Source organism: Clytia hemisphaerica, unplaced genomic scaffold, assembly GCF_902728285.1.
Source record: "Clytia hemisphaerica strain Z4C2 unplaced genomic scaffold, Clytia hemisphaerica genome assembly, whole genome shotgun sequence".
NCBI lineage: Eukaryota > Metazoa > Cnidaria > Hydrozoa > Leptothecata > Clytiidae > Clytia > Clytia hemisphaerica.
Genome location: NW_027103756.1, coordinates 47779 through 64365, shown reverse-complemented (window position 1 = coordinate 64365; position 16587 = coordinate 47779). Strand labels below are relative to the sequence as shown.

At 36.4% G+C, this 16587-nt stretch overlaps 1 protein-coding gene across 1 annotated transcript in view; it reads right to left on the bottom strand.

The window, feature by feature from the left end:
• The window catches only part of LOC136805518 (ubiquitin carboxyl-terminal hydrolase 24-like), a 58883-nt gene that overhangs the window by 7522 nt on the left and 34774 nt on the right, over positions 1-16587 (bottom strand). The window contains exons 25-40 of the mRNA XM_067062085.1: positions 15803-15936; positions 14206-14346; positions 13226-13725; positions 12301-12427; positions 9659-9778; positions 8879-9028; positions 8111-8527; positions 7713-7921; positions 6792-6922; positions 6293-6431; positions 5571-5724; positions 2816-2908; positions 2280-2416; positions 1746-1859; positions 920-1016; positions 217-336 (exon numbers count right to left, since the gene is read on the bottom strand). Coding sequence (XP_066918186.1) covers positions 217-336; positions 920-1016; positions 1746-1859; positions 2280-2416; positions 2816-2908; positions 5571-5724; positions 6293-6431; positions 6792-6922; positions 7713-7921; positions 8111-8527; positions 8879-9028; positions 9659-9778; positions 12301-12427; positions 13226-13725; positions 14206-14346; positions 15803-15936 — 2783 coding nt within the window. The remainder of the gene's footprint in view (positions 1-216; positions 337-919; positions 1017-1745; positions 1860-2279; positions 2417-2815; positions 2909-5570; positions 5725-6292; positions 6432-6791; positions 6923-7712; positions 7922-8110; positions 8528-8878; positions 9029-9658; positions 9779-12300; positions 12428-13225; positions 13726-14205; positions 14347-15802; positions 15937-16587) is intronic.

The following is a 16587-nucleotide window of genomic DNA, read 5'->3' as shown; positions in this document are numbered from 1 at the left end:
AATTGGCCATTTGAAGTAATAAAAATGACGCGTTCTTTAGAAAAAGTAACAAAATTGTTTTATAACTGGTTAACGAGCAACCAAATCAAATAAGAGCTTGTAAAAACTCCATCTCGTCCCGCCGTAATACCCGGTGCCTGTACTTTCAAATGTTTTTAAAATGTTTTTCCACTCAAACTCTTAAAAACAACACAATGGTGTACAAAGATGACTTACCAGAAGAGAGTATCGATGAAAGAAGGAGAAATATTGAGAGCTTTGTTTGATGTGATGTCCTGCCTCGCTGTCCAACAAAGTTAAAAGTTGACTTATCAAGGCATCGATCTCATCCGTCACCTAAGATGAAGAAATCAAAAGTTGGAAGTGAAGATATGGAGTTGACAGTTTCTTGCTGCTGAAGGAAGGATATTGTAAAGGTTTTTTCACACTTTGGCTGTTGGAGGGAATCGTTAAAAATGGGAAAGTTCGTTTTTGAAGAGTTTCTTATAAATTTATAGGTGATGGAAGAAAAGAATCTATATTTATTTATTAAGAATCTATATTTTCGTTGGACAGAAGTTTTTACTGTAACATACAATTTTTAGTGAACTTTAACCCTGTCTAGACGAGCGAGAAATAAACTATACCATATCTCTCAAAAAAAGCCTTCCCGAGAGCTCGTCTAACTACCGTTGGGTAGAACACGAATATTGAAATATTTTGCAATAATAGCCATCGAGTTTTAAGACGAAGATTAGAAGCGAGTCTTTCAACCTTTCCAAAGCAAAAAGAAGCTTTAAAAAATTTCAGATGCCAGATTCAATCTAGTACCCCATTTAACCATGGGGAGTTAATTTGCGCGGGGTGTTTTTACAAATTCTAGCAATAATAAAATGTTACTCCCAAACCAGCATTTGCATAAAGCATTGCGATATCATACCTTGTTCAACTGGTTGAGGATGTTACGACAAGCCTGAATGAGCCATGTGGAAAACAATTGACGTGTATCCGCTTCTGGACACTCCAATAAATACATACTGGAAAAATAAAGAAAACATCAGATACTACTAGTAAAACAAAACTTAAAGGTTTTGTTTTTAAATAAGAGTGATATCGCTTGCTCACTCATCAATTTTAATTCACAAGCTTTTTCATTGGATTGACACGGATGTGGAGCAAGATTGGTCAGAAAGAGGAAAAGAAAAACATTTTTTGCATATATCAGCATAATATAACAATAGGAAGAAGCTGTCCTGATATGAAATATGTGTCTGATATGAAACGGGAGATGGTGAAATTTTTGTTTTATTTGTTATAAGATACTACAATTATCTGCTATTTAGGTTTCTAGATTTCCCAATAAGTATCTCACTAGGCCCCTTCTAGAGGAAGGGGTAAGTTACGTCACGCTCTTTTTAGACCAGGTTCCTGTCCCTAACTTGTTCTTAACATTGTGGCCGCCGAAGCTTTATGTTCTTATATGGTTTGTTCTCATAAAAAACGTGAATAACCAAACTAGGTATTAAAGGGGGAAAACTTGGGGACGAGTAACGAAATTTCTAGGAAAGTGACGACGTTTTAAGCGCCAAATTTTTTCTGGTGGTGGCAATAAAAATTTGTAATGATTTTGCATGTTATTGCATGTGTTACAAACAGGAGGTTCAAACAGAAATAGTCTGCAGGGTTAATACGTTAAAATACCAGAGGTCACTAACGGTTAAGAAATGGTGACTCTAAAAAATTCTCTGTAAAGAAAGGATATTTACACAAGGTAGGGTCGTTGTTGAGGTTGTCCGAAGAAATCACAAAACCATTTGTTAGTCACCAAATTGGAATTGAATAAATTCTCCAGCGTTACTTTCCATTGCTCCAAATCAGTCCTTGAAAAGAAGTAATGAAGAGGTATACAGTAGAGTCTGTTTGACTCGAACTTCTTTGACTCGAATGTCTTCTTAACTCGAAAAAGTTTTCTTTTCCTTCAAGTTAAAACTCGAAATTTCCTTAATTCGAACAATTTGTATTCCTCGTTCAAGTTATAGAGACTAAACTTAAATTTTACATGCCAACCACATTTCGAGACAGTCTTTTGCTCGAGTGACTCAATACATCGTGAACTACTTGAAAACAAGAATAATTTCCCCATAGGTAGATTCGTATTGTGGAGTCGGTTGCTGACAGTTAAAGCAGTTAAAGCAAAAGATTTCGTTTACCCTTTTCCCATCACAATGGCAAGGTGGATTCGGTTGAACGAAGGTCATTATAACCCCGACCTCCTGTACAATAATATCAAAACTGCATACCTAAAGGATTTCGCAGTCTTGAAGTAAGTGTTGATCAGATACTGTGTAGATAATTGTATTAAGGAGATAATGGCCTTGTCTTCGTTAATTTCGTCCGAATTTTCTTCGCTGAGAATCTTTCGGACAATGCTTGGTTTCTATTTAAAAAGAGAAGGTCGATATAATTCTCGCTAAGCCAAGAATATTTTTTTTAAAGGCTACGCGTGCAAAGGAACTTGTGAGTAAATGCAACAAAAAAAGAGCTCCATACTCCATCGGTAGAAGTAGTTTGTCAGTGGAAAAAATTATCGTTAAAAAATATTCATTCGTCACAAAACGACTTTTTTGGTTCCTTTCCTGTCCTTTCTTAGAAAGGAAAAACCAGGGGTTCCCAGTTCGAATCCTTACTCCTTCCAATGTTCTGTTCTGTTCATAGATAGCCGAGCCAGCTGGTTGTGGACCCCGCGAAAACACGAAAGACTGCCCAAAAGTCCTAGGCTAGACCACTGGGCTATCTATATAAAAATCGACACTATTTAAAGATTATTTCTACATACGGTGTTGACGTTGCACAGTTCTCTGATGAAGAGGAAATATTCCTTATTGTAAATATCACAATTACACATGAACTCTTTGTTCGCTTCGTTCACCTGCACATAACATGAAAGAAAGGAAATTAGTTCATTATAAGTATGGAGCTAAATTGTGACTGTTTCAACCAATACACAACATGTAAGCAAGGAAATTATTTTTAAGTTTTAGAGCTAAATTATTATCCATATAGCGGTCATTAAGTAAGCTATTAAAGGTTCGATCTGCGGGCGGTATTGAAAGGTTTTGTGACTCAAATTGTCATACCCGCGCTGAGGAAACTAAAGCGCCAGGCTTCAGAGGGCTGAAATATCATTTACCGCCCGGGTATAGGGCAATAACGTCATTTGCGGCCCGCTTGGAATTGGATTGAAGTCGTTGCATTGAAGCGAAGTGACTAAAATAACGTCAGAAAAAAACACTTTTTGGTCATTTGCGGCCCGCTCGCAAGGTGCTAAAAATTTGTTGAAGAGATTGCATTGAAGCGAAAAGACTTGGTTGACGCTAGAAAAAAATGTTGTTTGAATGTCCGATATGAATAATAATAGTAATAGCGTTAAGTTTTCGTTCGTTGTTGTCATTAATTCTGCCCTTGCAGTTTGAATATTAGCCCTCTAGTGTCATTTGCGCCCTCCGCTTCGCGTTGGGCCCAAATGACACCATCGGGCGAATAATCAAACTACGCGGGCAGAAAATAACAACAACGACCTCAAACTGAACGCTATTGTTGTATTATGGTTAATATTTTCGACCTGTACAAAATATGAAAGAAGGGAAATTATTTCATTTTTCTATTCTTAGTTTTGGACCCTTAAGAATGAGCCTAAACTGGTTAATCTTTTCGACCTGTACAAAACTTAAAAGAAAGGAAATTATTTCATTCTTCTATTCTTAGTTTTGGACCCTTAAGAATGAGCCTAAACTGGTTAATCTTTTCGACCTGTACAAAATATGAAAGAAGGGAAATTATTTCATTCTTCTATTCTTAGTTTTGGACCCTTAAGAATGAGCCTAAACTGGTTAATCTTTTCGACCTGTACAAAACTTAAAAGAAAGGAAATTATTTAATAAACAAGTATGTGACCCTTAAATGAACCTAAACTGTGGTTAATTATGAGAGCTAATACTCTGACGAAAAAACATACACAATATAAAAAAACAGAGAAATACACGTGGAAATATGCGTAAAACTTCATCTAGATCTGGCAATTCTTAGAGCTTATCCCGGCTAACACTGTTTTGATGTTATGGTAGTCAGGTCTCTATAACTAGACCAAAGAGGGGAACAATAACCGTTTGTGCTGTAGAAACTTTTCAAGTTTCGGAAACGTCTATTTATAAACCAGTGCCGTAGGAAGCATTTTCATAGCGACCTTAAGCATCTAGGACGGCGACTTGAATGAGGACGTGAAGTAAATCTTAAAAGCAAATGGCAATTTTTATGCGATTTTATCTAGATTTAATACACATGGAAAAATTTCAAATGCAGGAAAGTCTTTGTAAAATATAACGTTATAATTCTCGAGGGATTCATATCATTTAAAACTACTTTACTCTTCCGATCCCGAAGACGACGTCAAAACAGAAATTTCAAGTTGTCTTGAGATTTGAAAACGTCCATTAATTATCCTATTAAAATTAACTTTTCTCATGAGAAAATTGATATGAAAAGAAAAGAATCTAGGTGCGATCCAGATATCAATCTAAAAGGATTTTCTTATTGTTCAATCCTGCCGTACTCTTTCAAAGTTGCCGTTCTAGATGCTTAAGGTCCCTCATATTGGGGGGGGGGGGGCTGAAGTTTAGTGACACCGCGAGGGCCAACCATGGTTTGGCCCGGGGGGGGGGGGATTTTGAACATTTGAGCTCGAGATTGCTTAAAAACACACTCAAAACATACACATAAAAGATAATTATGACAAATTAAAAAAAAAAACTTAGCATTTTTGAAAAAATTATTGGGGGGGGGGGCATAGCCCCACTTTACCCACCAGTTGCTACGGCACTGATAAACGTTGTTCCAGTTATAAACTGTAATTACACGTCGTTTGACATACGTAGGCATGTTCCCACTTTGGTGAATTATGCAGAATTTTAAGAAGGAAAAGCCTCTTCATATACTTCACTGAGGCGGAAACCCATCGAAGACAAAAGAACTTTTAACAGTGAAGTTTTATCGAAGTAGTAGGAATGGGTTAACCCAAACTATGGTTAATCTTGGAGGCTGCAGAATGTAGAATTTTAAGACGTAAAAGCCTCTTTATTATATACTGTACCCAGGAGGGAGGGGAGGGGGCAGTCAGGCAGATTGACCGACGGGCATGTGCGGCGGTCAAAGGTATGCTTTTCAAAATAGCAGAAATGCACTGTAAGGGTGGACTTTTGATAACTGCACTGTATGGGTGGAAATTTCAGCAAATCTAAAAGAGTGTAAATTTTGAAAAAATGCACTGTAAGGGTATGAATTTCACCGATTTTTTTCTGCACTGTAAGGGTGCGATTCTAAAAGCCAATTTTTTCGCCTCATATACCGTCAGTTGGTAAATCTTGGAAACTGCAGTGAGGAAACGTTTCGTTTGATATGTTTTTTATCTACATAGGCATATTTTCACTTCGGTGAATCAACGACTTACAAATAATTATTATAATTAATATAGTTAATCTTGAAAGCTGACCTGATGAAAAAATGAAAAACCCACCAAAAAGAGAAACTGCACTTACGTTCCGTTTGATATATGTTGGCATGTTTTCAGTGAAGAGTCCCTTCTTTTCACCTTTCCGTATGAGGGCGGAGAGTTGTGAAAGACTGTCTTTTGAACCAGGTGAAGGAGGGTTGGAACTAGCTGTTGATGACGCGGGAGAAGCCGGGTACGACCTTGATGACGAAAAAAGAACAAGAGAAATTTTGTTGTCCTGCCGGTCCTAAGCGCTCGAGAAAGTGCACATTCCTTGACATTCTGAAACAGGTTACAAGAAATCGAAGAAATCGAAGAACTCGGAACTGCAATGGCTGATCGCAAGCTGTGGAATGAATGAGATTTGGGAGCTACTAGAAAGTATTCTGAAAATATTTTTAAAATATCTTATCTGGTATAGAAAGAAGGGCGCGTCTTTAAACTGACAAAGCAAAGTTAACAAATAAAAATATTTCTCAAAATTCCTGCTCCTGTGTCACCGAAAGGGGAGAAAGTTGTTCTTTCTTTCGTTTTTTCTGCTTTGTAAGTAACATATAGTAGGAAGACGTTAATCATCTTCTTTATATGCCAAGAAAATATCTGGGTGGTCGAAATAGGAAATTGAATAGGTTTAAATCCAAGCAAAATTTAAAGAATTTTGAGCAATAGTACATCAAACCTCTACAGAAAAATTTAAGGGTCGAATCTTTAAGGGGAAGGAGATTTTAAAACATATTGACTCGTTTCCCTTGAAAAATGTCAACTTACCTGAAAATATCACCGAACATCTGTCCACGCGCATCATGCGTAGAGAAGTGAGTGTTAGGTAATCGATTTTTATCCATACTCTCATAGAACAACATATAAGCGTTCCAATTGCGTACTCGGTTTTCCGGATATTGGTTGTCTGGGAGAATAAAGGAGGAAGAATAAATGTACAATAGAATAACCATTGAACAAAGAAAAAGGGAAAAAATCAAAGTTTGTGGAGTCCTACGGACTCGGACAAATTACAATAGACCTTATCGGAGTTTTTGATTTTTCTAAAACAGCGATGCATTGTGGGATTGTTTCGGGAGTATCACAATAAAATTCCCTCGAGGAATTCCTAAGAGATTTCTATTGTAATACACTCGAAACAATCCCACAATGCATCGCTTTAAAAAAAAAAATCAAAAACTCCGATTAGATCTTTTTCTCCATGTTACGTGTTTTATCGGGAATCGTCGATTTCTCAAAATAAAATAAAAACACAAACAAGACGTACTTCCTTCAGTTTGTGGCACTTTGTATTCCCCACCGAATAACTCCTGATGGAGAGCTTCATCCGTCATGTCAAACTTTTCGACGTGCGTGTCGTTGAACTTGTACCATTTGTTGTAATCGCCAACCGTGCTTCTATAAAGAAAACGCGTTAAGAAGTTCAATGTGGTTCAAAGTATTGCGTGGTTCACAAATGTATGAAGTAGTATAGAGTTTCTCGATTCAAAGAAAATATCCATCTCTACAGTGCTACACATAGACTAGTAAACTAGTCGGTTATTACTTATAATAAAACTGTCAATCAAATAATGTAAACACTAATTAAATATTCAGCGCGCGTGCGAGAAAAGGAAAATAACCGACTAGAAGCTTCTTCCAACGCCTTTTTTTCTTCACCTAAATTCGTAAGGAGAGACATACAGATTTCTGTATGTCTAACCCGTGCGGGATTGCATTTATTTTTCTTTCTGTTTATTGTATTTTTGGAAATGCTCATTTATTTATATGTTCCCATGTTTAATGTTACTATGAAATATCATTTAGTCAAAAAAGTTGGATGGATTCTCAAAAACCTAAAAAAAGTTGTAAAATTAAACAACGTTTTTAAAGGGAAGAAGCTTCTAGTCGTTGAAATTCAGAAAAGACACGCAACCTCACCTCTTCGATTTTTTTTATTTGGAGCTTGAACTTTTTGTATATGGGTCTGTTTTCAACAACTAGTTTACTAGTCTATGCTACACAATAATATATAGTTAGACATTCCTCTCCGACTGTCATAGTTGACCTACCCCAGCCCCCGGACTATTAGAAAATAGGCTTTTCTGGCAAATACAAGTTTTTAAGATGTAATTAACCGGCAAAAATTCAAAAAACAAGTCTTGGTCAAAAGGCCCAGCCTGTCGAGTTTAAAATTATGTAGACTTACTGTCGATTTTTGATGTAGGAATAGTAATGGCCAGCACTAGCCTGTCCGCTGTGCACCACCACGCCCACAAGCTCATAATAACGTTGGTTGTCAGTAACCACTCTCATCGGTTCGCTGTGCGATGTGTTGCTACCATGTTTCTGTTGGTCCAGCTCTTGTTTCTTGATACCCTCTTTCGTGTACGGTTCCATGTCTAGAATGGTTGGAAACTGAAAGGAAGGAGAGGGAGGAAAGTGAGTAAGGAGTGCTGGATAGAAAATATTGTCTTGCTAAAACATGATTAACTGCATATGTTTTGCTATAAGAAATTTCACTCAAAATTGCTGATATAGACATAGAAAACGCTTTATGAGAGTTGGAAAAACAGTTTCCAACAAAGCTAAGTGTAATAGTCTAACCTTAAAGAAATCATCAAACTTGATAGCACGATTCCGTTCCCAGTCATACCAAAACCTTTTGAGTTGGATCACCAAAATGCCCGGCAACTTTTTTATGCAAGTCCGTTTGACCGTGGTTCTTCGGTCACGGCATTTTTCACAATAATACGCATTCTCGCCCTCCATGACCTCCGTGTGGACAAACTGTTCCAAGGAGGCTTCTAAATTTCCTGATTTCACGGTGACGGGTAGTGAAGAGAACGGCTCGTCGCGTTCAAAACAGTGTGAACAGTCGGAGCACGTCTTTTGATCGACGAACGTTCCGGAGAAGGCTTTCTTAAAGATTTCTTCTTTCTTGAGAGTTTTGAGGTGTTCGTCAAGTTGGTCGGTGATATTGGTGTAGAATTCCAACGCGTCTTGTTGTTCGCGAAGGTTCACCTGTGACGAGAGAGAAAGAGGAAACATGTGAAGCATTTGAATTTGGAAGAAATTAATAACTTAAAATATATTTGAAATCGGCGAAGTTCAAGATTCTGAAAAGTATAAATTCAATTTTTTTTCTTCATCTTCATTTTTCATCTTCATTTTCGATATTTCTTAAAAGATCTTGAAGTTTTTAAAATCATCCGCTTAAGATCATTTTTTCAACTTGTAGGTATCACTTTGAATTATATCTTTTCTCCTTCAAGAGCAATGTATGAATATGTACCAACAGCCGATTTTTTGGAACAGACTTTAGAGAGGGTCCGGTAAATTGTTCAACGTTGAAGAGGCCACTTTATCACTAACCGGTTCACCCCATAGTTTGAATGTTTTCCAAAAACCTTCAGGTTTAAAGAATTGTGTTTGACTTTCAAGGAGATGGCCGAAGATATTTTGAACTTGCGAAAGGATGGTGTCTTTGGTGGTCGATTGTTGGTCTTCTACTTTCAACAGAGCCTGCAAAGATACAATTTACAATAATAAATCTACTATGAGCATTTAAAAGAAAAATCAAAATGTACCCGACACAACATCTGACTACTAATTAAAAGTTAATTAGCGAACGAGAAAACAAGATTGCTCAAATATTCTTTATGGAGAAAACAGGCATAGTATTTGACCGTAAGCAAGGACGAAAATTAACATTTATTAAAATAACAATCGTTTAGTAAAAGTGTCCACGAGGCGAGGCCTTCGGTCAAAAAGACGATACAAAGGAGCCTAGGCGTACAGAAACGTTTGATTTTTGTTTAGTTTTAAATTTTTGACAACATTTTTTTTACCTCCCTTATATCAGAAGGCATGTATAACTTTTGCAGAATACAGTCGAAGAATATTACGGAGATAAAAATGCTTTACCTCTCTAATCTTAAGTTGCATGTTTAATTGCTGCAGAATACAGTCAAAGAATTTTGCGGAGATAAAAATGCTTTACCTCTCTAATACCAGGCTGCATGTATAACTATTGCAGAAAACAGTCGAAGCATATTACGGAGATAAAAATGCTTAACCTCTCTAATATCAGGCTACATGTGTAATTGCTGCAGAAAACAGTCAAAGAATGTTGCGGAGATAAAAATGCTTTACCTCTCTAATACCAGGCTGCATGTATAACTGTTGCAGAATACTGTTCATGTAACAGGTCGCACCGGCGTTACTCAACCCGACGAACCCATTGGCTGGACGTGCCGAAATGGCTGGCTGGAACTAAGGGAGATAAATAGAAAGTCATTAAAGAGATGACATCATGATCGCAGAGAATGCTTATATGATTACAATACGGTGTCATCGACGCTATCAATTTCTATTTTACAGCTATTAAAACAGATTGAAATAAAATCTACAACTTTAAGATTGCACCAGCATTAAACACCGTGTAACAATTGTAGGTTAGTTCTTTATTTTTTGATACACGCTCGAATTCTTTCGAATTTTCTTGAGCACTTTGTGATTCTTATTTACTTCACTGTATTTCATAGCTATAATCTACAGCGTACATTTACTTTAACATAAATTTTCCTATTTTCATCCCTTGATCATTTGTAATCTTGCCTGTTAGGCCCCTTGATAGTAAACCTGTTCTGTTTATTCAACAGAATCAGGTAGAAAATGAACATTTAGGGGCCTTGGAAACTGTGTACCAATCTGTCTCAAAAGTACACGGACACTTTTAGTCCCGCTGCTGAGGTCGATAAATGTTTCATTTCGTGACACACATCTTAGAACTAACTTTTTTTGGTGGAAACTCACGAATTAGTATATGTAGATTCCGAAATCAAAAAGTTTCCACGATATTATCGTGCAAGTAACGAGTAATTGGCGATTTTTTGCGTTTCCAGGCAAAATTGCAAGGGCTGGAAATTCATGATTTTTGGTGGGTCTACAAATTAAAAAAATACCTATATCACATGATAGAGCTCTTCAAACTGAGCAAAAAAGTGTATTACACTAAAGTCCCAACTTCTCTAGATCAAAATTTATTGGCCTATTTGTGGTAAAAACTGCTGGAAAACAGGGAATTTCCCCACAATCTGCATTAATTTATGCAAAATTAAACACCTTTTTGACCACAAATAGGCCCATAACTTTTGATCTCGAGAAGTTGGGACTTTGGTGTAATACACTTTTTTGCTCAGTTTGAAGAGCTCTATCATGTGATATAGGTATTTTTGGACCTACCCCGGTGGAGGTCCTATAAATTAACCTGTGTTTGTTCGTCCGTTCGTCCGTTCGTCTGTTCGTCCGTCCGTTACCAACTTTTCTCAGGATTGAATCATAGGAATCGTTTGATTTTTGCTACAAAGGTGCAAAATGGTGGTGGCCAAAATGTGACGGAGCCCGATTTTCGAAAAAAAAAATTTTTGGGCAAATTTGGGCCAAAAAACGGCTAAAAACGGTTTTTTTGGACTTTGTGAAAAATTGGATCATTAATTTTTTTTTGATTTTTTGCATGAAAGTAGGGTACCATCATAGGTAAAAGATGGCTCAAACAGAATTTTGCAAAAAAAATTTGTTGGCTCAAAAAACGCATGTTTATCTATAAGAATTACTATTAATAAGCATACATCAATGTTCTTAGTCAAATTACTCAATTTTTTCATGAGATAGATGTTTTTTTTGCTCATGAAGCCTTACTTTTGAAGAATATGTGTGTTTAAGACAGGAAATTTTAGTTGCTTGGCGTGTTCCTATAGAAAAACTGGCCAAATTCGATATTTTTTATAAGCACATTATCAATTACTTATGTATTAGCTCCTCTCGAGATTGGATTTTTCATTCTTTATGATATTTTGCACAAAGATGCATAACTATAAACCTTCGAATGTGATGGAGTCCGATTTTCAAATCAAAATGTTATTGGGCAAATTTGGGCCAAAAAAACGGCTAAAAAACGGGTTTTTGGACTTCGTGAAATCATTGGATTATTGTTTTTTTCTGATTTTTTGCATGAAAGTAGGTAAAAGATGGCTCAAGCAGATTTTTGTAAAAAAAGAATTTTTCGGCTCAAAAAACGCATCCACTATTAATAAGCATATATCAATGTTCTTAGCCAAATTACTGAATTTTTTGATGAGATATATGTTTTTTTTGCTCACGAAGTCTTGAATATGAAAGAATATTTCAAGAGCATGAAATTTTGGTTTCTAAACGTTTTTTTATAAGAAACAAACGACTAATTTAATAGATCGTCACTATTTGTGTTTTGAATGATTGTTTAATTGTCACGCTCACGTAGATATCAAATATATATGTGTTAAATGTATAACCAGGTAGGTCCATAAAAGTATCACTTGTTTTAATTTGAAGACCCTTCAAAAATCATGAATTTCCAGGCCTTGCAATTTTGCCTGGAAGCGCAAAAAATCGCCAATTACTCGTTACTTGCACGATAATATCGTGGAAACTTTTTGATTTCGGAATCTACATATACTAATTCGTGAGTTTCCACCAAAAAAAGTTAGTTCTAAGATGTGTGTCACGAAAATTGTTTTCTAGCCACTTTTTTCGATCTCAGCAGCGGGACTATTTCATTTGTTGAAATTTTTAAGCTTCTATTCATGGTATATGTTCTTTTCTATGAGCAAATTCTAGAAAGGCAGCGTCCGATAGAGACCAAAGTGACACTTTTGCTGCTTTTTTTTTTCATAATGGAGGTTGTTTTTAACCACAGTTGTAAAGATATTTTTACCTTGAATAAGACTTGCTCCCTAGGAGAACAATCAACTTACTGCCCATTCTTTAGAGATGACTTGGTTGTGATGCCGCCTGGTGAGCTCGTCAGCGATGGAGGCGATGTTGCCAGGACAACGATCAGCTGTTGTTAACAGCAGATTGAAGGCTTGCTGACGACACTGACTAAAAAAAAGTAAAATCAAACAGTTTGTATATGCTGTAAGTTTAGATTTTTTTTTTGAAAGAAAACATTTTATAACAATGAATGAGCACCCCCCCCACTTTTTGTGCAGTGGACTGGAGTCGTTCATAATCCGTGCAATACATTGATATGGGTGTTAAAAAACCTTCAAAAACAAGCTTGAAGGTCATGAACGCTGAAAAATATCTACCTGTCGACCTATTATATATCCGACCAGATTCGACACGCGTTCGCTTTAAAACCGCGGCTTGGCAAAAGGAATTACTTCTCTTTGACGATTTTCATCCAGATTTTGGATGAATCTTAAATACCTTATTGGAACTAATTTTCGCGGGTTTTAATTTTAGCTTTTTTCGCGGTTTTTCGTCAAAATCGCGAAAATTAATTGCCGCGAAATACAATTTTTTTCCAATTTTATCGAAAAATTTGAAAAATCCCTAAGAAAATAAAAGAAATTTTTCCAAAAAAAGGCAAAACCGCGAAAATTCCAGAATGGAAAAAACCGCGAAAATTAGTTCCCGCGAAAATTAGTTCCAATAAGGTAAGCTTTTGAACGCGGTGATTGGCTAAAGCAAAACAATCGCATCATAATCAAACGTCAACAATAATAATTAGACAATTGGATGCTTTCGTTTTCAGGTAAAAGGCAGCGCGGTATTTGGCTGAACAACCAGGCTAGGACGTCAAATTTTTCGCATCTCTTTAGAGCAGAGCGTGGTGTGAACAGAATGAATGATCTGTTATGAAATCACTACTACTGTACAAACAGATTTCTTTACCTGTTGAATGAGTGAATGTTGATATCCAACACGCTGAACGTAGATAGCGACGTGTTCGCATGCTCCAGTTTGGAAGCGGAGAAGAGAAACTCGTTCAAAAGGTAGGTCAAGAAACGACACCCTTGCGTCGTTTTGTCGATACCCTCACACGTGAATAAAGCGCTTGAGAAAGATAAGTGTCCGGTTAACATCTCAACATTCAGGTTGTCCGAATTCTGAAGAAAGTTTAATTCGCCTTCAAGCAGTTGTGAAGGGTTGATGTTGTATTCGGTTTGAGCGGACAGTGAAAGTTGACAAAGAAGATTACTGAGGAGTTCGAAATATTGCTCACATTGTGTGAGGATTTTGTACGCGTGGCCACGGATCGTTCCTGAGATGTTCCACACTGGGAGATGTGCTTTTAGTAGTGTTTTGATGAGAAATGCTTTAGGATGTGTGTCCATGGTATTGTTCAGTGTCATCGAGAGGACGCTAAAGTGGAGACTGGCTGCCGCACGCACCTGAAATGTTAACGTAAATGATTTATGGGGAAGGTTGGATCGTAATGCTTTTTATGGCTGTGATAATTTACCAAAAGGCGGAGATTTTGAATGTTTGAAGATTGTAAAATAAAACTTTCAACAGTTTTTGTCAGTTGAAATTGTCCCCGAATCAAGAAAAATCATACAACAACATTTTTTTTTAAATCAAGTCTCTCAGAAACTGTAATCTATCAAGTCCTTAAGCTCTACAGCTAAAGAAAGGGCGCAGATACAAATAATTCGAGGGATCCACTAGTTGTTTTCAGCAATATATCATTTTAAACTTAAAGTCTTTAATCTTTTTGATTTCAGCATCTTTGAACAAAATAAAGAGCAACTTCCACCTTCCGAGCCGCGAAAGCATACAAATTCTATTGTTAATATTGCTTTGCAAGGATAGGAGGCGCACTTCTTTTCTTTATCGTAACAAAGAATATCTTTAAGAGATTTTTTACAAACCTCGAAACTTGGCGAGCCGGTTAGAACATCCACAATGAAATCATCAACGTTCGGTAATTTATAAAACAAGTCCATCAAATTCGGACGCAATTGTAAACACATCACCAGCAACTCTAAACTGTTGTTAGCCAGCACTGAATCCTGTGAGGATAAGATTAAAGTAATTGTAAAAGATTTGGGAACGACAGTGAGAAGAAGGAAATGTCAACTAAAGGGCTCCATACACTACACAATATATTGTCAGGCAATATATTGATAATATATTGCTGAATACCGGAAACATATTGAAAAGGTGTCCGCAATATATTGTCAGATGGATTTGCAATATTCCAACAATATAGGGGGATTATTTACAGAAAGAAAATTCATTTTTATAATAGGGCACCTGTTATTTATTCCGTACATTACGGGCCGCAAACTATTTTGTCGAATATTGCTCACCAATATATTGTGTAGTCTAAGTAGCCGTTAACAGTTAAAATCAGTCTTTAGGTCTTTTCTATTTATATAGCCAACAAGACATTCAAGTTTTTTGAAATTTCTTTACTTTATTTTTAATGGTACTGAGGACTCCCGGCGATCAAAGTTTCACATTCTGTTTATGAGAGGTATGCAAAATAATGTGAAATACATGACGTTTTGAGAGGTGACGAGGTAGGCTGACCAGAAATCAAAAATTTCAAAACTTAAAAACCATCAGACATACAGTTAAAAAGCTTAGACAACTTTCTAGCCCATCACCGGAAAGGTAAAATGGAAGCAAAAAAGGTCTCCTTTCAAAGGTTTTAAAATTACCTTAATGATTCACAAATAATTTCTGTACCACAGATGGTACGATGTTTACCCTTGAAAAGATTTCTATGTTCCCGAAAAGAGACTAATTGTCCTTGTCGGACAGAGTTTTTGATTTATCTAAAAAAGCGATGCATTGTGGGATTGTTTCGAGTGTATTACAATAGAAATCTCATAGGAATTCCTCGAGGGAATTCTATTGTAATACACTCGAAACAATACCACAATGCATCGCTTTTTTAGAAAAATCAAAAACTCCGATAAGGTCAATTAATGAGCCAAAGGTAAAAGTGAGTATCCAGTAAGACACAGTTAAGTCCATACAGGAGTGTGGTGGACGAAACTTTTAAAGCAAAAAATTAATTCTTGAAAATGTTTGGATACCCAAAAATGAAGAATTTGTAAAAAAAACCCTTGAAAAAATTCTTCTTCATACCTTTAAGCGAGGGTGGACGAACTAAAACCAGTCTTTTACCCCTGGAAGTTTTAAAATGAATTTTAACCCCCTAGACAAAAAAAGAATTTCCTTAGGCCTCCTGAAAATTCTTCCCGGATTACCTCCTGGTAAAGTCCGTCCCCCTACTGTATGGATATAAAATGGAATACCCACTCGAAATGAATCATGGGTAATCAGGACTGGTTACGCTCTAGTAACGACTTCCGGTTGGCTAGACGCAAAAATTTTCAAAACTTTGGACCAATAGTAGGTCGTCGTTTACGCGCGGTGGTCCTGATTACCCATTACGCTTTGCGAGTATAAAATGGAATAGCCCATTGATAAAGCAGAGAAAGATGTAGCATGTACCATGATGGAGACGGTTTCCTGACTAAGACATAAACCAGCTTTCAGTTGATAATGAAGCATAGAAGAGTTGGAAGATGTTTGTTGTTTGGAATGTGTGAAGGGGTTACTGTACGCTTCTCCGGACGATGATGCGACTAAAATGGACAAAATGGACATGTTCATGATATGCACCACTGGAGAATCTTCTGAGAGCTTTAAAAATTTCCACCCAATACATCACTTAAATAATAAAAAAAGTGACGTATTGGGTGGAAAAAAAAAACAAGAGAAAAGTTGCATAATTTCGTGAAGTCATTGCCGTGGTGCATATCATATTATGAATTCGACAGTTTTTAAATTATTATGGATATCGAATTCAATTCAATTTAATTCAATTCAAAGGTAATTTTATTTGCCTGCATAACATAACACTAGAAACTAAACATCTGGGCGAATCCAAACCAAATATTTATAATATCCTGGATATTTAGATCATGACCATCCGTATCGCCTGTCATTGAAAATCTATTTTTTCATTACATGACATACTCAGAGCCCTTCTAAACCATTGGCTGAAACAACAAAGTAAAAGATTCTCGAGATACACGTTTTTTTATAAGAACATCCAAACTTTTTCAAGCCTTCGGATGTTCTTAACATTTTTTGTGAGTAGTTTTGTCCATTTTCCTAAGAAATTGGGTGTTTTAGAGTCCACAAAGCCTTAAAATGTTCTTAACTTGTTCTTAAGATTTTGGCCATCGAAGCCTTATGTTCTTATATAGTTTGTTCTTATAAAAAAACATGTA